The sequence below is a fragment of the Dermochelys coriacea genome, chromosome 9 (genome assembly GCF_009764565.3).
Source record: "Dermochelys coriacea isolate rDerCor1 chromosome 9, rDerCor1.pri.v4, whole genome shotgun sequence".
Lineage (NCBI taxonomy): Eukaryota > Metazoa > Chordata > Testudines > Dermochelyidae > Dermochelys > Dermochelys coriacea.
In genome coordinates this window covers 83442981-83470937 of record NC_050076.1, presented here as the reverse complement: position 1 = coordinate 83470937, position 27957 = coordinate 83442981, and the positions used below count along the sequence as shown (strand labels likewise).

The 27957-nt window shown below is 43.4% G+C and overlaps 1 protein-coding gene across 1 annotated transcript in view; it reads right to left on the bottom strand.

Moving 5' to 3' along the window:
• Nucleotides 1–9730: 9730 nt before the first annotated feature.
• SLC16A2 (solute carrier family 16 member 2) overlaps nucleotides 9731–27957 on the bottom strand; it is a 96028-nt gene continuing 77801 nt past the window's right edge. Inside the window, exons 3-6 of the mRNA XM_038416753.2 lie at nucleotides 19562–20024; nucleotides 18006–18149; nucleotides 14735–14963; nucleotides 9731–13251 (exon numbers count right to left, since the gene is read on the bottom strand). Coding sequence (XP_038272681.1) covers nucleotides 13031–13251; nucleotides 14735–14963; nucleotides 18006–18149; nucleotides 19562–20024 — 1057 coding nt within the window. The 3' untranslated portion in view covers nucleotides 9731–13030. The remainder of the gene's footprint in view (nucleotides 13252–14734; nucleotides 14964–18005; nucleotides 18150–19561; nucleotides 20025–27957) is intronic.

Genomic DNA, 27957 nt, shown 5'->3' with positions numbered 1-27957 from the left:
GTGTGCTTAAATGACAGAAATGGCTTTTGGACATAGGCCGCTTGCACTACCTTAATTCTTCAACCCAATCCAGAAACACAGTGGGTGTGTTGCTACAGCATTTCCACGCAGCTCTAACTGGTAATATCTTTCTTACTTATAATTTTGGCTTCTACAAGGATTTCCTCCCTCCCCCCGCCCCACTCTGACCCAGAGCAAAGCAAGTCTGACCATTCTGTTGACAGATGTTTAGTTGTCACAAAATTAAAGTTGTGGAAAGAGGAAACGCTAATGTGGACACAATATTATGTACATTGCTCCATTACCTTGGCCTTGTGGCTCCACCACATGGGAATTTTCCACAGGGGTCATGCAAGCAGACTTATAGATTCATAGATACTAAGGTCAGAAGGGACCATTCTGATCATCTAGTCCGACCTCCTGCACAGCGCAGGCCACAGAATCTCACCCACCCACTCCTATGAAAAACCTCACCTATGTCTGAGCTATTGAAGTCCTTAAATCGTGGTTAAAAGACTTCAAGGAGCAGAGAAGCCTCCCTCAAGTCACCCATGCCCCATGCTACAGAGGAAGGCGAAAAACCTCCAGGGCCTCTCCAATCTGCCCTGGAGGAAAATTCCTTCCCGACCCCAAATATGGCAGTCAGCTAAACCCTGAGCATATGGGCAAGATTCACCAGCCGGATAATACAGAAAATTCTTTCCTGGGTAACTCAGATCCCATCCATCTAATATCCCATCTCAGGGGATTAGTCCTATTTACCCTGAATATTTAAAGATCAGTTACTTACCAAAATCCCATTATCCCATCATACCATCTCCTCCATAAACTTATCGAGTAGAATCTTAAAGCCAGATAGATCTTTTGCCCCCACTGCTTCCCTTGGAAGGCTATTCCAAAACTTCACTCCTCTGATGGTTAGAAACCTTCGTCTGATTTCAGGTCTAAACTTCCTGGTGGCCAGTTTATACCCATTTGTTCTTGTGTCCACATTGATGCTGAGCTGAAATAATTCCTCTCCCTCTCCTGTATTTATCCCTCTGATATATTTATAGAGAGCAATCATATCTCCCCTCAACCTTCTTTTAGTTAGGCTAAACAAGCCAAGCTCCTTAAGTCTCCTTTCATAAGACAAGTTTTCCATTCCTCGGATCATCCTAGTAGCCCTTCTCTGTACCTGCTCCAGTTTGAATTCATCCTTTTTAAACATGGGAGACCAGAACTGCACACAGTATTCTAGGTGAGGTCTCACCAGTGCCTTGTATAATGGTACTAAAACCTCCTTATCCCTACTGGAAATGCCTCTCCTGATGCATCCCAAAACCACATTAGCTTTTTTCACAGCCATATCACATTGGCAGCTCATAGTCATCCTATGATCAACCAATACTCCAAGGTCCTTCTCCTCTTCCGTTACTTCTAATTGATGCGTCCCCAACTTGTAACTAAAATTCTTGTTATTAATCCCTAAATGCATAACCTTACACTTCTCACTATTAAATTTCATCCTATTACTATTACTCCAGTTTACAAGGTCATCCAGATCCTCCTGTATAATATCCCGATCCTTCTCCGAATTGGCAATACCTTCCAGCTTTGTATCATCTGCAAACTTTATTAGCACACTCCCACTTTTTGTGCCAAGGTCAGTAATAAAAAGATTAAATAAGATTGGTCCCAAAACCGATCCCTGAGGAACTCCACTGGTAACCTCCCTCCAACCTGACAGTTCGCCTTTCAGTAGGACTCGTTGCAATCTCCCCTTTAACCAATTCCTTATCCACCTTTTGATGTTCATATTGATCTCCATCTTCTCCAATTTAACTAATAATTCCCCATGTGGCACGGTATCAGATGCCTTACTGAAATCTAGGTAAATTAGATCCACTGCATTTCCCTTATCTAAAAAATCTGTTACTTTTTCAAAAAAGTACGATCTACTTTGGCACGATCTACCTTTTGTAAAACCATGTTGTATTTTGTCCCATTTACCATTGACTTCAATGTCCTTAACTAATTTCTCCTTCAAAATTTTTTCCAGGACCTTGCATACTACAGATGTCAAACTAACTGGCCTGTAGTTACCCGGATCACTTTTTTTTCCCTTTCTTAAAAATAGGAACTATATTAGCAATTCTCCAATCATTCGGTACTACTCCTGAGTTTACAGATTCCTTAAAAACTCTTGCTAATGGGCTTGCAATTTCAGGTGCCAATTCCTTTAATATTCTTGGATGAAGATTATCTGGGCCCCCCGATTTAGTCCCATCAAGCTGTTTGAGTTTCGCTTCTACCTCAGATATGGTAATATCTACCTCCATATCCTCATTCCCATTTCATGCTAAACTTGCAGTTGTGCCAGCAGGGGGAGCTGGTGGTATGGCACGGGTAGAGTTGGGGAAGGGAATTTTCATATCTTACCTGCCTGATCATCAGTAGAAGTGGCAGGGTACACAGAAGTAATGGCCAGAATAGTGGCTCCTTGTTGCAAAAGTGGCTTGACTTTTGCAACAATTCTCGCTCCTCTTCCAAATGTCTCTCACTAAAAGGTTCTCTCCATTTTTCATCAATGATTTAGCAGGTAAATCATAATGCAGAATTTTGAGCCATTAGTGCAGGATGCCTGGAGCCTGTCAGCTCTGCCATGGACTTTGTGTGTCACATAGTTACGGGCCTACGTTTTTAAAAGAATGCATTCATAGTAGGCGTCTGAGTATGTAGGTGCTCAAGTTGAGTATTCAGGAATGTTAGCACTGATGGTGAGTGGACCCTTTTCAACACGTACACTTCAATCTCTCTGCAGCTGAATTATTTACTAAACAGGGCTATTGCAAGGCTTAAATCAGCAAATGCTTTGTAAAGGGTTTGGAGAACCTGTGACAAAAATCACTGAGCCTGTGCAAAAGGGAGTGGAAGCAGCCCACACCTTCCCTGGACAGGGAGCTTTCAGGGTACAGCAATCAGTATGCTGAGAGAGGCAGTGTAGGAGCAAAGCTTCAGTTCTGTGCTCTACGGCAGTGCTACTCAAAGTGGTGGTCCGCGGACCCAGCCATTGGCTGCCGGTCTGCGCGCACATTGGAAAAAGAATTTGCTGGTCCCCCACATCAGATAGCTTGAGAAGCACTGCTCTACAGGACTGGATGGATACAGATCAAGGAAATAATATGTGCAATCAAGGAAACACTGGCAACTGACAGAGGAAAACAGATCACAGTTGTTGGATGCTTCAGCCAGAAATTCAGAAAGGCCAGTAGCCAGAACCCATGAATTGCTGTTCTCCCAACCCCCACCCTCTTTTTGGTGTGGGTGGTTAGTCAGTATTTAACAGCTGCAGTGTGAAATCTGCCAAAAGCAGAACCCGCCTAGGTTAAAAACAACCTCCAAAAACATGCTGCTAATGAGTCTGCCCCTCCAGAAAACTTCTACAGAATTTAATACAGATGAAACCACTGTGGAGTTCCATAGACATTCTAAAAGCCTAGAAAATTTAATGGGGGATTGAAAAGTTTCCTGCAGGGTTTTTTTTTAAAAATTACCTCTGCAAAGTGTTTTGGGTTGTTTCAGTTTGTATGAAAGAGTCTAGAAAATAAATGCTGTGTTATATTGTAATCTCTGAAGCTCCTTATCTTTAAAAATTCCACAACTGAATGTAGGCGTGTTTTGAGATCAGGTTATCTGTCTCAGGGAGAGAAGCTCACTTGGTTCAGGGTTTACATACTGGATCTATGGGAAGGCAGAAAAAGGCTGTGTGTGCAAATCAGGAGGGAAAGGGAAATACGGCAAAGAGAAAAAAAGCAAAAGCCCAGTCAATTTTTTCTCTTTTAATTCTATACCTCCTTAAAACATTAATAAACATTTACAAAAATGTGCTTTTTTATATCAACAATCAGAAGTTCACATCTGAAAAGGACAGTCATATTTTAAACACATCCAAATACTTCACTTCCAAGTACAAAACTGTAGGGAATATAAAACATTTATCTGGAGGAGCATCAAACTCTGGCCTTTAGCTTTTATAAATTATATTTCTTTATCTGAATCTTATGATCTCATAAGGGCCTGATTCTGTCAAGTACGAATCACCCACTATATGGCTCTGATTCAACAAAGCACTTAAATACTTGCTTTATGTTAACCACATGGTTAAAATACAGCTCCATTCAGCAGAAGTGCTTAGCACTAATTCAGGAACACATATCTATACTGGACAGAATTGACTTCAATGTTAAGTTAAGAACATACACAAGAACTCTGCTAAATAGGGATGGGATGGACTTAAGCACATGCTTAAGTACTTTACCAAATTGGGGTCTAAGTGCTGAAATGCCCTCTGCTTCCATTGACCTGAAGCAATTTCAATGGGTGCTGAGGGTGCTCTGCATCTAGCAGGCTGCTTCAGATGATGAGCTGGCTCTCCAAGCAGAGGACAAATGGGAGGATTTGTAAAGCCTACCTAGGGCAAATAAGCATTTTATCCACTCTCTTTCTGCTGGGGACTGCTGATCATCACCCTCAAAGCAAGTTTTACCAGCAGATCAGCATGCAAAGCTGGCTAAAGCAATGAATCTCAGCCTCCAAAATGCCTTACAGGGATGCTGAAGGGGTCATCTTCCACCACCTCATTGGAGCCTGAAAGACATTCTTGTGCACATAACACAAACCCTCCTTTAAACAAACAGACACCCCGGATCCTACAGGGAGGGCGTGGCAGACCATTCGTTATAGGATTATGAAGATCTTCACAATGGGTTCGAAAACTCAGCTTTAAAAATTACCAGTCCCATCTGTTACCCAACAGCATACATTCAAACCTCAGCCTCTGGTGTTCACACACAGAGTTGCCTTTCAGGTGGCTGGATTTCAAGAGGGGAAAATGGATTGTTTCCAAATTGCCCAACATCTCCCAAACAAAGTCCCTCCTCCGGCTTTGATGAATTCCATTACATGAAATTCCTGGGTCTGGTGAAATAGGATATGCTGGGAAAGTACAGGGAAATTTGATTTGATGTGCTCAAGAGGCAACAAAACAACAAACCTAAATGCATTTAAACTCCAGAAAGACCATTCTGGAAAGCACAAAGACATTTCAGGATCAAAAGTTCATGCACAGATTGAGGGAAGGCTGGAAATCCTACCAAAAAAGACAGTTTGAAGTCTGTCTGTGATCAATGAAAAGCAGAGTGCATCAAATCCAAGCAGAAATCTGACTCGAGTAAACAATCAGCCTGCACTTCTATTATAAAAACAACCCCTCTCCCCCCAAAAACTGTATACAAAGTTTCATTCCTTACTAAACAGCATGGCTAACTCTAGAGACTAACAATACGCTTAATGCTTTACATTTACAATTGTCTTGGCAGTTGGAACTGAAAGTAGCTAAGAGAATTAACTTTGGAAAATACATTATAAAATGAAAAAAATCTTTAGCTATAGAAAACATAATTCAAAAGCAAATTTTTCACATACTAAAACCATGAATTTTTTTTGTTTGATATGCGCCTCTTGCATTTGACAAGGACTAGAGTGCATACACTGAGCATGCTCTGTTCATTAGGTCCTGCATTTGCAATCAGTAATGCAGATGTTTTGTCAACAGATGTGTACCCTTGAAGGGAAAAGCACTTTGATTTGGAAAACTGTGTGTGTAAGAGGTAAATGGAGCTGGCAGGCTACTATTAGGTTACTGAACGGTAAACGAACAGCACAGAGTTTCGTTTTTAAAACATTTATTTCAGAGATGATTCAGTTTCATAAGCCTGACTAGAAGCCTGCAAAATCTGCAACACAACAGGACAGAGTGTGGTTAGAGTCCCCGGTACTCCAGCTGTTTGGAGACTAAAAGTATATGGTGGCAACAGTAAAATGATTTCAACGTTATTTACAAAAATGAGATGGTCACGTGGGATCATTCTGCTAAAGCAAGTGCAGAGGCGATCTCAATGTCACTAGAACAAAAGTCACCGGGGCCACTGTTTTGCGACTCATGATGCCATTTGCACAAATGCCACCCAGTGAAAACAGCAGCATCTGACACCAACTTGGCACAGAAGTGACCCCACAAGATGCAACACACTGGAGAATGACACCTGCTGTCTGAAATTCACAAATGCCATCAGGAAATCATGCCAGTGATGATGATTAATGGGAGGCAAATCTAGGAATTCAATAAATATGGAATTACGCTCTGCTCTCAAAGATGAGCTGGGATGTCCATGTATGAAGTAACTCCCGAGCCAGAATGCAAACCATGTTATAGGCTCTGGCTGACTAGAGTGGGACCTTTTGATACTCAAATAGTTTCCCCACTGCATAAAAATGTCACTATAGAGGGAGGTTTGCACTGTTATGCACTGGAACAATTTGGGATTGCCATTTTTCTCCTTTATAAATGAAGTTTCCCTGTAAGCAAGTTCTGAGAGGGTTGCCCTGGAAATAGTGTGTGAAATTGCCTCATATGGTTTAATTGTTATAAACCAGTTCTGTCTGATCTGTTGGCTTAGGGACTCAATAAGCAATTTTAACAAGTCAATGGATCAAACACAAGGAACTATGTAAAAAAATTAAAAAGGAACCAAGCAGGAATTAGTGCCACAGCCACTAGTGTTTAACCTTAGAATGTTACGCAGACTTGTCAGCCAGATGAGTATTTAAGGATGACTTGTATAGTGCATATTTCTAAAGCCTCCAGCAGGTTAAAGGACAGCTGGAAATTAGAAGGGTTTTCCCTAAAATTACAGAATTTGACATTTCTGAAAGCTTATTTTTCTCTAGGGAGATATATTGGCCATTCTAGTGAATGAATGCTGAGGGGATGGGGCAAAAGACATGAGGCACTGCTTTGTTTGGGGAATGTCCTCAGCTCTTTTAAGCTCATTCATATTTTCCATTTCCAGTTAGATGAGGAAAGGTTATTCTGCCCCAGTGAAAACTAGTGCAGCGAAGAATCAAGCAATGCAATACAAATAATTAGTTTGTTAATAACTTTGCCGAAATTAGTTTTATGGTTTCGCCCGAGAGAGTATAAGCCAGAATTGAAGTTCTGATCTCCTAGTCCAGAGGTTTTGGCTCAGCACATGGTTATTCTGAGGGACTTCAGTGGCAACGCCCACTCTGACCAAGTCAGGCATAATGCAGAGCAGCAACAACCCAGGCCGCTTGACAGGTTTGTATAAGATACTGATGCCCAACTACGTGCTAGGTGCTCATCTAGATAGACAGATCAGGTCCTTTTCTGCTCTGTTATTATGATGCAACCCCAGGGACTCACTTTTACATTGGTAACACCACAATAGTAATTGAGAGCAGAATTTGACTCCTTCACCGTAGATTAAGTGTATATGTGTTTAACTTGGACTCCTTCAGTGAGTCTGTGTTCATGCCACCTCTGAAATACGGATGGGTCTAAAAACTTCTTGAAGAAATGGGTCATCACTGGGTAGTGACATTCTAGCCCCCCAGTTTGTATTGAAGATGAAATTCATCCCAGCACAAAAGGCTTCTGAAAGACTCCATATGCTCTGAAACTCTTCTATGGGATGTAAATGGCCTGAAGGATTTTTCACAGCTCCTGTAATGGGTAGATTTCACCGACAGGCAGTTTTAAGAATGTGGATTATTGAATTTTATTTCTTAATACGTGTTTAGGGTAAACAAAGCTTGAAAAAACTGACTGAACATAAAACCTCAACGTCATTGATACTGAAACAGTTTCTTTTATATAGAAAGTCCCAACCTTATATTTAGAATTGATGCACCTCAAATAATTATTTTTGAATGATGGAATGCAGCAAATATCCAGGACAGCCAGATCACCGACAAATGGTAACCCCTCAGTTTTCCCACTTTCATATATATTTAAACAGATTTTTAAATGAAAACATGATTCTTTGATCCCTGCTAGCGTGTTCTGTCTTCTCCCAGAGTGGCAGGAGTTTAATCTCATATACCAAGTTTTAGCAGCAACCACTGAGTATCTTGCAGGTAAGGGTTTAGAATGGAAACTCCAAAATATCCTTAACTGGTGTGTCCATACAACATGTCCTATTCTGACATACTGTAATACAGGATTATGTATTTGTCTTCAGCTCTCTGTATTCATTGCTAACTCTATTGTGACACATAGTTCAGCCTACTCCTCCCTGCTTGATTTTCCCATGGTCTTATCGATGAAAGAGAAGATAATTTCATTAACTACAGCCTGTGCACTATCACTTAATACTCCAAGGTCAATACTGCTTAGGTGCTGGAGAGGCTTCAACTAGCAAACTCCTCACCCCAGCCAAAACAGAACAGGAAACAGACATTTCAAGCTGTCATGGTGATGGCCTCTGCTGTCACACCGACATGACATGATTCCTAGACTTGATTTGATTTAGAAAGAAGATAATTTAATAAAAGTATCTACTGATGAGAAAAAAAAAGAATAGGGCTGCCACACTTTGCAGCGCAACGGGCAGGCAAGGATCAAGTCTTCGCTGTCAGCTGGAGTACGACTTCACCCTGAACTAGAGGATCAATGATGCTGCACTCCAGGGGATGATCCTATAGTTTTTACTCTGGCAAGTTTGACTTCAAACAGGAATTCTGTCCCAGAAGGAATTTCAGAACCTAGTCCTTAGCAGGAACTATAAGCATATTAGCTCCCCAGACAATGCACTGGGAAGAGCAGCCCATGCATCTCACTTCACTTTGGCTACACTGGAGAAGCTGCTTGCAGTCATAGTTTGGCTTTGCAACAGTGGACTCCAATGGGCACAAAGCAAAGGCAGGGAATTTCTGGGAATTTAGCGCAATTGCTACAACGCTCAGATGTTCAGCCTCATCTCTACTGCATATCAACAGTGTGCAATAATTTATAGAGGCTGCCTGACATTCCTTATTACTTACATAAGCAATTTTCTGAACTATAAGCGAGGAGCTTATTTTACAGTTAAAGGCAAAATTCTCTTCCTGCATCTATCTGGCATAAGGCTGCTCCAATGTTTGGCTTTCCTTACCCTCATCTGTTTTTGTTCAGAGCACCAAATATCAGAGTCTAACTTCACTGTATGGATCATGAGAGAGGAGAATTTTGCCCTAATTTTTCAAGCAAACATCTCTCCTGTAGAAGAATGTGGTCCCTTAATTGTCGATTAAGGGTACGCCTGCAATCAGAAAAGCAGTTGAGGTTAGACTACTGTTTGCTAACCCTCACCCTTTCCTCCCAAATCTAGATAAACTAAGTTTGTTTATCTTTACTATGGCACTCCCCATCTACCCTGCAGAGAATGCTAGCTTTGATACAGAAAGCTAAAATCTTCTTAAAGATGTGGATCATAATTTCATGGTGCTGTTACATTCTAGCACGTGCTTTGAGAGTTTTCAGAAAGTAGATTATCGCTCAATGGGAGATCTTCACAGGTAAGGAGAGTATTGGGGCATGCAACTCTGAGACAATTCTGGACTTATCTGTAATTAGTCTCCTAGGAGTTAGAAAAGTATTACTATTTAGAATAAATCTGCAGACAACACAGAGTGCCCTGTTGTTTGATATGAACCCTGACATGCATCTATTTACTGTTTCAGAGCTGGTGTTGAGACAGCACTGCTTGTACTATTACAAGTCAGTTATAAGAAAAGGAGTACTTGCGGCACCTTAGAGACTAACAAATTTATTTGAGCATAAGCTTTCGTGAGCTATAGCTTACTTCATCGGATGCATTCGGTTATACCCTCTTTTTTACATTAACCTCCCTTCCACCTCTCCATAGCAAAGCCTCAAAATTGAGAATAAGCTAAAAAAACCCTCAGCTAACGCAGACATCACGCATGCACGCACACACGCACCCATAACACCCCCCCACAGGGCATACATACATACACACACTCTCCCCCCATTCCCCCCGCAGGACATGAAGGGATTTGAAATGGAAAGTCATCTTCGCTTCTTCTCCTAAATACAGAGATTTATGGTCAGACTGTGATGCTCTTACTCTGCCAATGGTCCTTTTGACTTCAATGTAATAAAGAAATTCCCAGTGTGAAATCCCTCTTAAGTCGATGGGACTATTAGTAGAACAAAGGCATCACAGTCTGGCCCATATCAAGGCACTGATATGAAATACAAGCCTGTTCAACAAGCATCTATCCAGGTGATGCAATCTTCCCAGGCTCTGATATGTGCCCAATCTTGCTGGGTCGCCTGCTTCCTGGCATAGATGCCACAAAATAAGAAACCGGTTTAGCAATTTGCTTCGTATGTTAGACTATGTGAATTGAGTAACAGTAAATAAGGTCAAAGAAAAGCATGCATATCTTTTGAGGACAGGGGAAAAAAAAGACACACATCTTGTTTGGGTTAAGTTACAAGTGCTACAAAATACCATTTAGTTCTCCAGATATTACAGGGCCTGAAATTTACAAAAGGTCAGAACACAAGACCTTAGCTTATACAGGCAATGCTGTAAAAGCAAAAGGGGCATATTGAACCCTCAATCCATGCGCCAAACTCCCACCAGTGCAAACGTCAACAGGATTTGTAGGCATAGACTGGGGATAAGTCTATGGTTCAGTGTTTTGTCTTAAGCTTACAGACCTCTTCACTCACAATGAGAACAAAGAAAGGCTACCATAGTATGTCCATCTGTTACATTTTTGCTCTAACATTTTTAATGGTAGCAATTTTTTTTTTTTAAAGTTCATGGCTTGTAAAAAATGTTTGTAGATGTATGATCACTTCACATCTAGGACACAATTTCTCCATTTTTGGCCAACAATATCCCCACTCCCCCACTGACTTATCTCCAATATAGATACCTAGAAAAACCATCTGTGACTCAAATTTCTTAGCAGATATTCAGGGCTCCCACTGGAGATAGATCCGCAGGGAACCTCATTTCTCTTGGTTAACAAGCAGCTTACTGGATTCATAACCATGGCGTCAGGGAAGCTCCCTTTCTCTTCGGCCCTATATTGTATTTGCCAACTCTGCCCTGGTGATAACTAGCTTCTGTGCAGTGATGAGTTTTGCCTTCATTCCATGCTGTGAATTTGCTTCTGCTGAATTTATTTTTATTGCACGTTCTTTCCAAGAGCAAGATGTACTGAAGTCTTTGATTCTATGAACTAGATGCAGTGCAACCCCAGAGTTAGCAAGTTCTACAGAACTTGCTTTCTCTCTGCTAGCTCATAGGAGGTCACCAAGGCCTTACGGGCGATTTTGATTTGCAACGATCCCGCTGAATAGCTGACACTACTCTTCCTACATCAAGCACAGAGCCGTTCACAGCACACAAATGCACAGTCAGAGAATAAAAGCCACATATTGCATCAGTGGCACTACGAGAAAACGCTTCTCTCTCACAATGCAAATCACTTAGAAGGACACCCAGTCAGCTCATCTGTCGGCCTTTGCACAATCCCCGCCCCTCCCAAACTGACCTCTCACTCTGGCCCATTGCAGGGCTCCTGCATGGGCACAGAGTTAAATACTGCAACAGACCAATTTTTGTTTTTAAAAAAGTTTGGTCTTTTCCCACAGCTCCTGTAAGACTGACATGTTGATTATTGTTGAGTAACACAGAACAGGCACATGTGAGTTCATCTGCACAACTGTGCATTACCCCTCTGCTTACACAGCACATGTTTTGACAGCCCTACAGGTACGCTAGGGGATTCAGAATTCTGAGTGAAAACTAACCCACATACTGCAATGTAGTTACAAAAATAATACTAAACGAGGAGTTAACCAACTGGAATGGCTCAGGCCAATGCTGACTTGTGTAAACATGAGGACTCAGCTCCAACTAACTCTTCCTCTTGGAGGATTCAATGCTAGTAATTTCATTGCCTTGCAAATTTAGTATTTTAATGGATTACAGCATCCTAAATTAGCCTCTGTTAATTCTCCTTGCAATGGATGGCTTGGAAGCCTACTAATTTAGTTACTGGTCAAGAAAATGGAGACGAATGACAAATTGAGCCACTGGGAAAATGGTACAGATTCCTGGCTTTCAGAGCAGTAAATTTGAATGGATGGAATTGGCCATCCATAGTAGCTGCACAAAGCCAATCATTCTTTTTTTACATCCTTTTCTTCCCTTCTGTTTTGTCAGCCCCCCTCTCTTTTTTCTGCAGTGACCCAAAGCCCTAAACCTTTGGTGGGGACCAGTAACACACTGTGAGTCACAGCAAGTGGTCATAAGCATTCTTCCACTGCAATGCAGCATACTCCAAGAACAGATGGAAAGACAGGAGTGTTGAGACCAGTGAAACTCACATCTGAAGTAGCCAATGTGTTAACTTACCTTCACTGTCTACAGCCAATTTGGGATAAGATTTTATAGTAAGCGGCTGTTCCCTTCTTGGTGTACATTAATATGGGACATCAAGGGGCGAATGGCAGGAATTTGAGTCTGCTGACAGACCATACTACCGAGGTTCACTGATGGTCCATAAAAGCATGCTGACAGCTTCAAAGATAGATTCTTTGAAGGATAGGGAGAGACAGAGCATCTCACAAAAGATACAAAGATTACTCCCACTGGAATTCTTTTGCCTTCACATGGGATCAAAAAACAGTCAGAATTTGTTAACTGCAGATTAAACTGAGGTGGCATGGAATGGAATCCCATTCCAAGGCATCATCTAAGCAGCACTGACACCGCTGTGTGATGGGATAGATCTGAAACTAAAATCAAAAGGGTTAACAAGCTCCATGTACAGCCTGTTTTAAAGGCGTTTAACTGTAAACCATTGCTGTGACAAACAGAAAATTGGGGGGGAGGGAAGTGGAGTTAGAGCTCTAGTGAGAATTCTCTTTAGAAAAGTGCTGGTGAAAGACACAACTTTCAAATCAAAACATCCTGAAAAATAGCTAATGCTTGAACAAGGAGAACTCTCTTCTTTATGTATTTGGTGCTGCTCATCTGCAATCTGGGAGGGTCCTGCTCCTTTTAGAAAAGGGCCTGTGCTCAGTCAAGCAAGAAGATGCTGGTGGTGATAACGTGTGTATGTGTGTGTCTGGGTGTGGATGGCTGCATGGGGAAAGGCTTTATCTATGCGCCTCAGTGGCTGGACAGCCTGGAAGAAGCTCACCGTTCATGACAGTCTCTGAAACCAACATCTTGTCTTTGCCAGAATCCATCTGCTGCTTCTTGAGCATTCTTCGATGGATCAGAGGAACAACAGACAGGACCAAACCCCCAATAATTGGGGGAACTCCAGCTAAGTAAAAGGCTAAGTAGTAATTCCCAAAATAATCATGGAGGTATCCTGAAAAACAGAAGGACATTGGTTGTTGCTTCAGTCTGATGGCTAATCTAAGATTCCTAAATCAAAAGAGGAAACAACTTAATCTCTCTCCAACTCCATCATAAATTAGACTTGGAGGGATTTGATATTTAAAGCATGGAATAATATTGAAGTTTAGTTCCACAGAGTGGGATCTTCTGGTATTTAAAAAATTGTATCAGAATGGCATTTTCACACTTAGAAATTTAAGAATCAGAATCTCAAATGCTAATTGTTACTTAAATCAGAGCTGAAAGTAGAATCTCAGATTCACCCCAAAAATAAAATCAAGGTATTTAATAATCAGACATTTCAGATAAATTTCTTAAATACTTGATTGCCAAACAAATATGACAAGTAAAGAGGATAAGGGCAATCTATAAGTGCAATTGGTTCGTTCTTAATTTCCTTCCTTTGTAATATTTGGTTTGCTGATGCATATTTTAGTTAATTTTTTTGGTTGGGGAAGAAACGAACAGCTACTTACATGTACCAATTATAAATGAATCCCTCCAAACCCAATCATGACTCTGCATTTCTATTAGTTCAGTGAGTTCTGAGATGGTCAGGCTTCTGAGATTGATGCATTTACTGCCATCATAATTCTAGGGCTGTTGGAAACTCACTAGGAAGGGACTGCTGGGAATTTTCCTACATAGGAATTGTATAAATGAAAGACACCTAATCCTGTGTCTGATGACCCACTTCTGATGAATAGTGCTATAAGGCTTATAATTCTGCAACAGCCAGAGTTTCTTGCTAAAAACAGCTGGTTATCAGTTTATGCCCAGTTATCTATGGATTGACAATCTTAATTAATTTTTTAGTTTAGCTAGTGCAACTGCAGATGCTCTTCTTGTTCAAGGGCCTGTCCTGCAGAGGGTTTACACACACATTCAATTTTAAAAGCTTTGAGACAACTCCCATGCTTAAATATGTATCCAGTCTTTCTAGAATCAGGGCCTAAGCATATAATCTTTAGATTTGACTCAATTTAGGGCCTTATCCTTTGCCGATCAGGCAAAACTCCAACCCTAAATTTCATATGAGAGCAGAGCATAAGTGGTACCTACATAACTTTAAGTCCAGCTCTCTGCCAGGTTACTGGAATGTTCACTAACTCTGGGCAATTTTGGTATTAATTGTGCTCAAAAATCTGTTGATTAAATGGCCTTGAAAATGAATCATCCTCTGCTCATTTTTTCAATTACTCAGCTGCCAGAAGGGAAAACTGCTGGCAATTAAATAACAGGAAAAAAGGGCTAACTGTAGACGTATTTCAGCCAACGTCAAAACGGATACAGGATTAAATAAATGTAAGAAACTGCATCACATAATATGTGAGAACAGGTGAAGGTGACAATCCTACTCCTCTAACACATCATCCCTCCAATAATTTAATGCAAAAAACTCAAGACAGAATTCTAACTAAATATTGGGGCCCTATGTTCTGATGGTTACTGACCTGCTATTGGTGGGCCAGCTGTCATTGGAATGGCCATAAGTCCCAGGAGATAGCCAATGGCTTGAGAAGCTTGCATGGGTCCAACCAGTTCAAAGGCTATGGGGGCCATGATGGTTATAAAGAATCCATCACAAAGTCCCAGAAAGAGGCAGACGACAATGACCCCCTCAAATGCTTGGCACTGAGGGATCATCATGCACATGAGGCCCAGAAGCATGAAAGAGGCAACCTGAAGAGGCAAAATATAGACTTCACTAAGATAACTGTGACAGAAGACAAAATCATGACTTCCTAATACAAATCCAAGGGCAACAGGGGCATTAGAGGCAGATTATTATTCCACATAGTCCCAGTCTGTAGTTTCCTTCTGGTGACTTGAGAGCATTTCCTTTTAAGAGAGCTTTCTGGAGAAGTTATGCAAATCATTTAGGAACCCATTGCCAGCTCCCTAGCCTTCTGGCTACAAAGTGTCTGGACCGACCTTGCCAAGTACGACATCCATTAAGCAACCCGTCTCTTTTCCAGACCCCACACACGCTCCAGAATGGCTACACCTTCTTCACTGCCCCCGATATTTGCTTCCAACTGAATTGCTCAATTGTCTGCCACTCTTCTAACCTTGACACATTGCTTCCAGGCATCCTATCTGCCCTCTGCCTTGGAACACTCACTAGTTATCCCACAGGGCCAGATTTCCAAAGGCATTTAGGCACTTAAAAAATGCAGGAAGGCACCTCACAGCATTTGCAAGAGCACCTGAGCAGATTCAGCACCTAACTTCATTGAAATCTATGTAAGTTGCCTGACTCACTTAGGCTCTTTTGAAAATGCCAGTAGGAGTCTGGCCCTAAGTAAAAAGTGCTTCATGCTATAAGGGTTAGCCCAGCCATCCTAAACAGCAGCAATGCAAAACACTGCTTATCAGGCTCTGACTTTGCCTCCCTATGCCACATGCTTGAGGTAACATGGCCCAGAAACCTAAAGAGAACACTTAATTACAGAGAATGAAGACTTTGTGGAAATAACTAAGAGGAAAAACTTGCAGGAGAAGAAAAGCCCAGCATATTAGCAAACCTATTAAGTGTTAATAACATCACACAATACAAAGGCCCTCATTAAGGTGACTTTAAAAGGGTACAATTACTGCCCATTGTATTTGGTTACCTTTTTACAGCCTGTAGGATCTTTGCCAGAACTGCAAGAATAAATATTTAGACCTCCTGGTTCTGCATGCAAGCCTCTAGTCTTGGTAAAGCTATCGAATTGAAAGATAACCCTAGTATTTCCTTTCCTGCCTAAACTATAGAAAGAAAAGGCAGGAATGCTACTCAAATTTTCCTTTCTCCAAAAGCTACAACCCCAATAGAAATGAGGCAACACACCTATACAAGGGCAATAAGGACCAAAGGTATTTTAGCCCCACATTGCAGATCTACCTGACATTACACATGAGGCTAGATTCACAAAGGAGTGTATACGGTGCTACGCTCAGCATCGACCTGCCTAACTTTTAGGTGCCTAGAAAATCACTCGGATTCACAAAGCCTGAGTTAGGCTCCTAGGAATGGGATTCTCAAAAGCCAGTCAGCTAGGTGGCTCTCCGCCTAAGCGAGCCAATGAGAGGTGCCAAGGCAAAGGATGTGTCTTAAACCCCACCCCCTTCAGGGAGTTAGTACCTAAATTCGGACTACAGAGAGGCACCTCCCTCTACTTGGGATTCTCAGCTGTAAACCTTTTTTTTGGGCGGGGGGGGGCTACACTGTTTTTGTAAGAAACTGTGCCAGCGGGGCGGGGGAGGGGTTAGGTACTCACCTGAGCAATGGAAGATCCCTGTTTGAAGTCCTTCTTCCGTTTACACAGAGGGGTGACTTGAACAGGATTTCCCATGTCCCAGGTGAGCACTTTAACCACTGGGCACAGAAGTTAAGAGGGAGGTCCCTCTCCTCTTCCCCCATCTTTCCAGCTGTTTTGTGCAAACTTGCCTATATGGGCCTGATCTGGTAGGTGGGCTCTGCAGGCAATGTAGGTGGAGGAATGCCTATCTCCCCCCAGTCTGTGCATTGCTCTGGGACTTAGGGCTGCAACATGCATATATAGAGGCAGAAATATAAGTGCTCAGGGCACTTTTACTGCAAAATTTGAGATGCCAAGCGAGTTTAGGTGCCTACAGAGTTCAGCAGCACCTGAGCGGGGGTTTTGTGAATCCCATTTGGGCCTGTTTCAGGGATTTAGGCACCTAACTCCTTTTGTGACTCTAGCCCATGGTGCTTAGAAGGGCTCAATTCTGCCCTAGTATAAGTGGGAGCAATTCCTCTGAAGCCAGGGAAGTTGCTCCTCTTATACCAGGACTGAATTTGACACTGAAAGAGAGACGAGAATACAGTTCTGTGGAAGACCTCTCGTACTCTAGTTATCGCAAAGGAACAGGTACCGTGAAGGCAAACGTAGCAACAGCTCACAGTCAGTCATGGAGCTTGCCTACACGGTGTGGTAATGCACACTATGGGGTGTGATTTCTAAAGCGCACGAATGTGTTGTGCACTAATTGGATCTATGGAGACCCTGCTGACAGTACCACTTTAAAGAGCAGGAAGGACCTTGAGTGAGCACCAGCAGGGGCTACACAGACTAATTAGTGCTCAACATGTTAGTGTGCTTTAGAAATCACACCCCCGTAGTGCACATCGCCCACAGTGTAGACAAGCCCTTTGCTATCAGAACCAGGGTGTTTTTTGTTTTTGTTTTTTTAAATTATGATAAGGAATACAGAGCAGGACACCAGTGTTACCCCCTCCTGTCAACCCAATGGTGCCCTGGGATCCTCTGTTTTTCCTTGGAGAGCCACTGCACCCAAAACCTTGAGAAGGACCTTTTAAGAAGCTTTGAGAAGGGCTATCTGATGGATCAGCCACTTGATTTCAACGGTCTGCTCACAAAATCCAGAGAGGAAGGCCGTGTGTCTAGTGGTCAGGGAAAGATGGTAGGAGTCAGGACTCCGAGTTCTAGTCCTAGCTCTGTCAGAGAGGTACTGCAAGATCTTGGGTAAATCACTTAACTTCTCTATGCCTCAACTGACCCTTCTGTAAAATGGATTTAATAATATTTCTCTACTTCTCGAGGGGTTGGGAGGGTTAATTGTTTGTAAATCACTCAGATCCCTGGATGAAAGGTGCTAAGTGCAGAGTACTGATATTTGTATGGACAAATCATCCCATGGTAGTAAAACCATCATTCTTAGCATGCACTTTTGTGAGGATTAGGCATAGCATACCTGCAAGAAAATCTTTTTCAGTCCAGGAATGCAGTCACCAATCCGTCCAGAAACCAAGCGCCCAAGCCCTGACGTGGCTCCAAGGCAAACCAAGAGAATCCATTCTTTTTCATTTTCCTTAAACTCCTCCTCCACATACTTTATCTAGGGGACAGGGAGGAAAATAAGGACATTAATCCTCAATAAACCTATTAATTGCACACACCAAAAATGGACTTGCTGGGATTGTCAAACATTAAAACAGGAATCTCTAAGAGGAAGGTCTATTTCTGTGTACTAATTATAACCATGTATAGAATTCCCCTCAAAGGATTAATTGGTATTAGAGAATGGCTGCATAATGCTAGATCCACTGTAGAGCACCAAACATAATGGCAGCCCTTACGTAACAGGCTACCAGCAGCGCCAACCTTATCAGTGATGTCCAGTAACTGCACAGACCTATTTCCCTCACTGCTTCTTATGGCTTCAATTCCTCAAAGGTAACAGCACGGCCCTAAGTTATGTATTACATGGTGGCTCTTACATTTCCTAGGCGGTTCTCTGCTTGAGCCAAATGGGTCAGTTTGATAATCTATTCTCATAAACTGCAGCAAGTGCTCTAACCTCAGCACTCAAAGGGTTAAAGTCCCTCAGTCTCACGCCTCCGAAGTCCACTTCAGTGGCATGCGGTAATTGTCCTACCTGCCACGACTTACTACACAGATAAGTCCACAGGGAGGCTCAGCCAATCAGAATGCTCTATTAGTGAAAGACTCCAAAGCTAGCTCCTGCCTCTCACTATTTCTGTTCAAAGAGAAGCTCTGCATCGCACTCGACCCTCTTGTCATCAAGACTCTCCACAGCTCCAGCCATTCCTGTTTTCCTCTCATCCTGTGTCCTCCTTCACCTCTCACTTCCCTGCTCTCTTTGCTCCTCAGTTGTCAGCGTGGCCCATCCCTCTCATGTTTTTCAAAAATCATCCCTCTTCACAGCGTCCTCCCACTGCTCCGCAAAACCCATTTCTTACCTGAAGCCTCCCTGTGCTGACCTGCTCACCCATAATGCCTCCCCATAGCTCCCTCCATTTTGAGCCTCTATTGGAATTCCCTGTGGCGGAGTGGAAGCTCTTTGGAGCAAGGGCCATGTACAGTCAGAGGCTTTGTGAAGCACTACATGCAGTTACAGCACTTTAATCAATGGGACTTTTTAGCTGGAAACATTCTTGGGTGTGATTGTTCATAGTTCAGGGGGCTATCGAGCCACCTGTCTGAGCTGTGGAATGGTCCTTCAGCATGGCACCCACCACCTTAGACTCTCTAGGAAGGAGACATATCCTTAGTCTCTCCCCTCATCCCCTTGCATCTCCCACACATTTTGGTGATGCTCCCTCCTGCTGAGTACTGGAAATGAGGCTCCTACTGGAGCCCATCAACAGCACTCAGAGCACAGCCAAGATGTGGGTCTACACAAGGGCCTACACTTGAGAAGGAGACCTGCTGCAAAAAGATAGAGATACAAATAATTCTCCCCTCCCACACATGCGGTCACCTCTATCGCCCCTAGAATGTTCTCACCAGATGCACGTAAGGTACAAAGTATCCCAGGACAGCTGTCGCAATCCCAAAAGCCCAAATTCGGTATGTCTGTCTCCGGAAAACCCTCATGTTGAAATACTTCCGCATCTGAGACCCGCACTGCTGTTTCATGTTCCGGCTGGCCAGTTTATCTTGCCTATCATGGTAAGAGTCACAAGATGGTGGCAAGATGGGCCGGAAAGTCAGAGACAAGAGAATCTGGATGAACATAAAGGCACTGAGGACTTGGAAAGTGTGAGCTAGCCCGATGGTGCTCCCGATTGTTTTCAAAAAGAAGGGAAGGGACATTGAGAAGAGGCAGCTCCCTCCGGCCACGATGCCATTCGCCAAGCCTAGACGGCGTTTGAAGTAGTGGCCAAGGATGACTAGAGAGGGCTGGAAAGCAAAGGAACTGCCGCATCCAAAGAGGATTCCATAGGTGAAATAGCGGACTTCAAGGGACCTATTGGCAAAAAAACAACAACAAAAAACACCTTGGTTAAAATTGCAAAGGATAACAGATATTACTGTGTATTATTTATCTTCCAGTGGAGCCTAGAGTCTCTAGTCAAGATCAGGTCCTATTTTGTCCTGGGCACTGTACAGATACATAGGAACAGACAGTTGCTGCCCTGAAGAGTTTATAATCTAGACAGACATAGCAAGGTTTATCCCCATTTTACAGATGGCCCATTACATCTCATGGGAGATGAAGTCTGGCTTTGGAGGAGAATGGTCCCATGTACCAACTGAACTATAAGTCCCACAAAAACTATGAGGAGTCTGGTGGCATCTTAAGGACTCACAGATTTTTTTGGGCATAAGCTTTTGTGGGTAAAAAACCCACTTCTTCAGAATCAACATGATACTGGATACAACTCTCTGATATTTGGTGCAACTCCCATGAAGCACTGTGGCAGCATATCTGAATTGGAATATTGTAATTTCCAGACATCTGTTTGTTTAAAAAAACAAATAATTTTCCATGGAAAGAAGAAACTTTTTGCAAAAAATTTCATTTAGACAAAGATTCGGTTTTCCATAAAAAGACCCAGTTCCAACTGAAAATTTTCAACCAGCTCCAATTTAAAAACAGGAGGCCCTGACCTCTAATGGTTAAAGAGCCTCTGGCACTTGCTTCAAGAACAGAACATGAGCATTGCTGCCCAAATTCCAGTTCTGCGCTCTAAAATCCTCTGGTAATTTCAACTGGATATTGTTTTCTTCAATTCTGCCCTGAAGTTTTATTGTGAGCTATTAAGCAGCTGCTGTAACCCACTCCAGAGGTGGCTGCATATTAGTAGGGAGTGAAATGATTTCCCTACAGACCATGTGTCAAGTCCTTGGGGATCCCTTGGGATGAAAGTTTATTAAATTTTTTAAAACTCCAATTGCTAGTAATAAAGCAGGTGAGGAGATTCCTGCTCAGAAGAAACAGAGCAACAGGAAGTCAGAAAATATTTACAAGTATATCATTAATTCCATTACAAGTCTGTCTCCTCATCTAGTGCAGCAGACCGTGATTGCTACACTAACTTACTCAAAGACAAACCACTGTTCACGAAAGCCAAATTTCAAGCTCCTCCAAAGCCAAACCACATCAGAGAAACCTCAGAAGTAGGGTGCACTGATGAGTAATAATTTCATAGCCGTTCCCTTACCCTTCACACAACCGCTTCAGGGACAAAGCTCTGATAAAACACACAAATGCCACTGCAGTCTGGGATTGAGCCATTTAAAGTGGAATACAGACATTAGAAGGACATCTGGTTTCCCTACCACTCTCATAACCCAAAATTATCCACTGCTGGCAGTCTTAGCTGAGATAAAATGGATTCTAGCTCTGGAGCAAGTTTCATGTTTGGAAGGAGTGGAGATGTTAAAACCACAGATCCTGTCTGTTCTGCAAAGGTGTTAAAATATCCTATAGAATGGTTTGTAAGAGCAGGGGCTTGCCTCTGGATCCTTGTCCAGGACTTTCCTTTCCAACTCCTTGCTGGGAGCTGGCTGCTGTCCTCCTCAGACGTGGCTGCATTTTAGAAGTTGGGTATATTTCACCAGCTTAGTATTTACAATAATTTCTCTCTCTAGTGGCTGCTCCAGGCTTACAACTCCCATCTGAAAGAGCTCTCCTTTAGCCCATGTGGTAGAGGCCTGGGATTTTGGTACCAAAGACTGTGTTTTTATTCCTGCAGAAAAGTGTCTGGATCTGCAGGTGGTTCTTGGCAGGTACAGACAGTCTCTGTTTCTGGGGTCCTTTGGGAGGAAGGCACTAAAGGCAAAATGATATTACAAGGAGAATCCACTCAATGACAACATGTGACACTTGCATTCACCCTGTATCAGAAACCTGCCTAACTGCTCAACAAGAAAACATTTTAGAAAGAAAAGCAGCAGCCACAGAAAGCAAGAGAGAAGAAGATTTCTTGACAAAAAATTGGAAGCATTAAAGAAAATGCTCTGGAGTTACTATAGCAACAGTAAAAAACAAAAAAACAAACACCAACCCACCAAAAAAAAATCCTCTAAAATAAAAACGGTCACTGGATTATCAATATTTATGATGAAAGGAAACATTAACAGCACAGGGCAAAAAATTCATTTCTAAAACACACTAGTGGAGAAACCATTTGACACGAAAGACTTTGCAGCAGACATCGCATGATTATTTCACCATGCACATACTGGGCAGAGGAGGGAAGAGGATGAGAAGGGAGAGACTGGTGACCCTGGTGGGAATAAAGTACTCCCACGCTAACACACGTGGGTTTGATTCAAAGGCTGATCTCTCATTCCCTGGGCTCACAGCAATGCAGTGGTATTGCATAGGCTGCTCAGCTGTGGGGAAAGAGCTGGTCACATGGCCCAGCAGCAGAGATCCTGCCGGCTGAGATAGGAGCAATGTTGATAACCTATCCTCTGTTCAGAGAAGATCACTGAAATATAGAGGCCTAAGGGGAAAAGAAGGGGTACAAGCTGGGTAGCAAAAGGGTGCATCTCTCTCTCTAGGGAAATCTGTCCCTTCCAGAACACCTCCAAACCAAACAGCCCACAGAAGGGCAGAAATTAGGGAGAGAAGGGTTCTAGGTGAGGCCTGATCTATGGAAGGGGAAAACCCACTGAAATATTAAATGTTTCTGATTCTGTTGTTTCCTGCCTTTGTTTAACAAAATCCAGCTAAGATTGAATAAAAAGAAGATTAAACACAGCTGATGTTTATCTCGTCTTGAGAGCCCATTAGAGCCGCAGCAGCCTCCCGCTAATTAATAGTGTAACAATGCTTGTTGAAAGACATAATTGAAAGTCTCCGCTACTATTACTGCCATGATGTATGCCAGCTACTAGGATGGAACAGGGAAGAAAACCCTGACAATTAAAGCAACCTCCCAAAGCTTTTCTTTGAAATCACTGTTTATTTAATAGTTTTCATGTAGAACTCCCCATACTTTTATAAGTATGTGGCCCCAGACAGAAATAGACTCAAACTGCAAAATTAGGGACTAGGATTTCAAACACTTTAAAATTCAGGGAAGTTTGGATCTGGCATTTTAGATCAGCTCAGGTAGGGGCACATGAAAAATTTGGATCCAGATGCTGAACCGCCACCCATGTTCATAGGTGTTCAGAATTGGGATGCTAGTTCAGGCCCATCCCTAATGTTGAAACTCTTATCTCAGCACTGATATTTCATTAGAGGGAACCAGGAAATGCAGAGGCCCATGGAAATGGGGGAGGAAGAAAAAAGGGAACACGATGTTCCCTAAATGTTAGTAAGTTCTGGCTTGAGGGATGAACCAAGGTTTGAGTCAATTCCTTTTTGATCCTATCCATCTGCCTGTCCCTTTTTACCATCTGATTGCAAGGATAGTCCTCCCTCCTTTCCTCTTGTACAGCCCGAGAAACAGATCAGAGAATTAAAACTCATCCCAATAACATTTCGTCTTGCTCAGCAAGGAGGTGTGATAGCAAGTGACTGGTACATTCATTCCCTAGGGCTGCTAAGGGGAAGAGGAGTGGGTCTCTTTCCATGCAGAAAACAAAGATCTGCAAAAAGGGGAGGTTTGGGTCTGATTTATAAAATCAGCTCAATCCTGATTCTCCTCTCTGCTTTGAGTACCAAAACAAAGTGAAAAACCACCCTAGTACTGCATAGTTTTATGCATTACAGAATTTTTAAACACCTTCCTCTGAACTAACATAGGACACTGCCCATAGTCAAAGACATTGCCATAGTGATGGAAGCCCCCCGCCGTCCCCCATTATTTGGGGCATTTAAAACCAGCCTGAACAAAGCACTATAGGGAACAATTCTGCATTGAAAGGCAGATGGTCTAGCAGCTCTTTACCGTTTCCAGTTTCTGTGATTCTACAGCAGATTGACCATTGGTCTGTTTCAGTGTAGTAACTGCAGTATGTGCATATAATCTACAACATGTGTCACCTGAAACTATGCGGTGTGGCTATATTAAAAAAAACCCTTGTTATGGGAGAGTAGAAGCTGGTAGTTCCAAATTTCAGAACTGGACTTTACAATCCTGATGGAGCACATGGAAACTGTTAAACTGCACCACTCTTCCCCTGACTTCTGTTTGACGTTGCTTAAGGCAGTCCAATAAAAAGGGCCCCCTCCCTGCGACAGAGCTATAGAAGGCTTTAATTTTATCCTTACAAGATATCTGAAGGAAATTAAACCACCAGTGAGAAAGCAGGAAATATGCTTTTCATCTTTGAAGTGCTCCTAACGGAAAGGACCTCTTCATTTTTCTTTAAAAACCCCAAACTAAAAGCAGCCTAGTCTGAAGAGTTGCTTTGCTTTGTATGAACATTTTATCGGCGAAGGGAAAAAAGTCTGAAACTTGTAGAAGTACTTGGGAGGAAAAGAGATGATGGGGTAAAATGCTGTATCTCTCTGAAGCTATCCACAACTGCACTTCAGTTCTATTTATTCCACTGCCATGAATTCATATACAGCATTCCCCATAGGATTTATCAGGCTCTCGTAATATATGTGTGTGCATGTGTGTGCGCGTGCATGTATGTACACATACGCACACTAGAATATAAATAAATAAAATACACACACAGTGTTTCCAGTAAATTGGTCTTTTGGTGTTTTCCATATCAAGAGGCAGCAGCTCATCCTTTTAGAGCAGGCTGACCCAAGTTCTAGCCTTGGTGTCACAAGGTAGTTTTGGGTTGCAAAAGGTGCTTATGCTCCCAGAGAGAATTTCTGGGTAGGTCTACACTGGCAGAGTTACACTGCTGCTCAGAGAGCGCTGAAGGGAAACTGCTGTTGTGTGTATGTTCACTTTGCAGCACTTGCATCGGTATTCAGAGTGGTGCACTTTGGGCAGCTATCCCACAAAGCATCTCTTCCTCTTCTGCTGCTAAGAGCTGTGGGAAGGCAGAGGGGGTCGCAGGGCATCCTGGGTCCTGTCCCAATGCCCCATGATGCATTGCTTTGCATCCCAGCAATCCCCTTCCATCCACATTTGGCTCCATCTTTCAGTGGTTTTTGTACTGTGTGCTCTGCCTCTTTGGTCTGCAGGAATGGATCCTGCACTGCTGACCAATATGCTGCATGTCATGTCATGAGTGGTAGTGGAGTTATTCCTTAAACTACAAAGGCAAGAGGAGTTTGACATTGATATTGCTTCGTGTAGTCGGTGCAACATGAGATTGCTTGTGGCATTCATGGACTGACTACAGTGGCATGCTGCTTTTGGGCTTGGGAAACAAACACTTAGTGGTGGGATCATACTGTCATGTACGTCTGGGATAACGAGTCATGGCTGCAGAACTTGTGGATGAGGAAAGCCACATTTATGGGACTGTGTGACGAGCTTGTCCCAGCCCTGCGGTGCAAGGACACGAGAGTGAGAGCTGCTCTGTCATTGGAGAAGCACGTGGTGATTGCACTGTGGAAGCTGGCTACTCTAGACTGCTACCCATCCGTTGCTAACCAGTTCGGAGTGGGAAAGTCGACCATTGGACTCGTGTTGACGGAAGCATACAGGGCCATTAATCGCGTCCTGCTCCGAAAGACCATGACTCTGGAAACGTGCGTGACATTGTGGATGGCTTTGCATAGTTGGGCTTCCCTAACTGTGGAGGGGCGATAGATGGCATGCACATTCCAATTCTGGCACCAGACCACCTAGCCACTGAGTAAATTAATCAGAAGGGGTATTTCTCAATAATTCTCCAGGAGCTTGTGGATCACTGTAGGTGTTTCATGGACATTAATGCAGGCTGGTCCGGAAAGGTGCATGACGCACTCATCTTTTGGAACACTGGCCTGTTCAGGAAGCTGGAAGCAGGAACTTTCTTCCTGAACCAGAAGATCACTGTAGGGGAAGTCGAAATGCAGGGAGACCCTGCCTAACCTTTAATGCCATGGCTTATGAAGCCATACACGGGGCACCTTGACAGCAGCAAAGAGTGGTTCAACAACAGACTGAGCAAGTGCAGAATGACTGTTGACTGTACTTTTGGCCATTTAAAGGCCTGCTGGCACTGCCTATATGGGAGGCTGGACTTGGCCAATGACAATATTCCTATGCTTATAGTCGTGTGCTGTACGCTCCATAATATTTGTGAAGGGAAGGTTGAAAGCTTCACTGAGGGCTGGACCCTGAGGCTCAGTGCCTGGAGGCTGAATTTGAACAGCCAGAGACCAGGGCTAGTAGAGGGGTGCAACATGGGGCCATAAGGATCAGGGATGCCTTGAGGCAGCAATTTGAAGTCGAAAACCACTAATATTTCTTGCTATGCTCGGGAGTGAGGTGCTAGGAGGTGACTGTGATTGGTGCAGACAATGCACTGTGAAGGTTTAAGAAAATTGCCTGTTGCTTTGCAGGGCTCTGTTTGCTTTCAATTAATGGAGTAAAGATTGCTTTCAAACCAAAACCATTATTTTATTAAAAAACAACCACCAGAGGAGAGACACAAACAGAAAAAACACATCAGCATTGTGGGGGATGGGAGGGTCCCAGGAGGAGGTAGGGTCCCTGGACAGTTAAAGATTTGTGTATGTCCAGATATCATATGCAATCTTGTCCTCGAGTACAGTGAAGTGGCTACTGTTCTTCAGCAAGACTAAACTGCAGAGGGACGGGTGTTGAGTGCAGTGGGTGCTGGGAGTCCGCAGGGCTGGACTGCGACGGGGCAGGAGTGGAACGCAGAGGGTACAGACTGGAGCCAGGAGGTTGATAAGTGTGTTGGCGGTGTCTGGGGGACGCATGGGAAAGAGTTTTGCAACAGCGGCTGCAGGGAAGGGCAGATGCTGAAATGCTTGGTTTGCAGTGCTAGTAGCACCTGGAGTGTGTCCATTTGGCACTCCATAATGTTTAAGAACCGCTCTGTGGCTTTGTTCTGGCATGCCATGTTCTTCTTTCGGTCCCTCTTCTCGCTGTCCCGCCACTCCTTCAATTCTTGTTTTTCAGCCACAGAGTGCATCATGTTTTTCGTGGCCGCTTTCTAATTCTGTTCAGCCATTCAGCCGGTGATAACAAAGAGGGAGGCTGGGCTCCCAAGGTCATATCTCTGCAGCCAAAATGCAACATTTTACAGAAGCAGTATTGTTTGCAACACACAGACCACTGATTCAGTGATTTAAAACACAGTCACTATTCACATACCTGTCACAGGGGAAATCATGTTCCAGGACCGTACTGTACACTGGGCACATGGCTCTTGGGGAGAGCCAGCACTTTGGGGGGGGGGCTTATAATCATTCCTATTCCCACATTTTCCACAGGTTGTGTTCGTTATGGAAGATCTCTCGCTGCGGAGGATGAGCAGGGAATCAAGGGAGGGTGTTCTCCAAGACTGCAACTTCCGACCTGGCCCTTATGTGGCTCGCCTGTGTGCAGCAATGGTCCCCCCCACTGACGGCAATGTAGCGTGGGAAAGATACCCTGGGTGGGATAAGAAACAAGGCAGCTCTGCCAAAGAACGTGCGGCAGCGGATTGCCCAATATCTCTATGAGAGTTTCGTGGAGATCACCAAGGCAGATTGCCATGAAGTGAGGGAGTCAATCAACACCCTGTTCTGCCGCTCAGACTAGGCACGTGGTGGTACACACATCATACAGACACAAGCCTGCTTTCTGCAACCCTCCTGCCCCCAACAATTCCCAAAATCAAAGCTTCAACAATTCCCAAAATCAAAGCCACTTACCAGGGGCCTCCTCTTTTGTTTGCGCTTCGCCAAGCTCCAACCGCTGTGACTGGCTAGCCTTCTCCAGGGTAGGGAAGAGCTCCTGGCCGCATGCATCTCTGACCTCCACGTCGTTGTCTGCCTCTGGGTCCCCCTCCACATCCTCATCCAAGATTTCCTCCTCCTGGCTTGGTCCACTCTCGACTGGCACGTGAGCCACTGAAGTATCCACAGG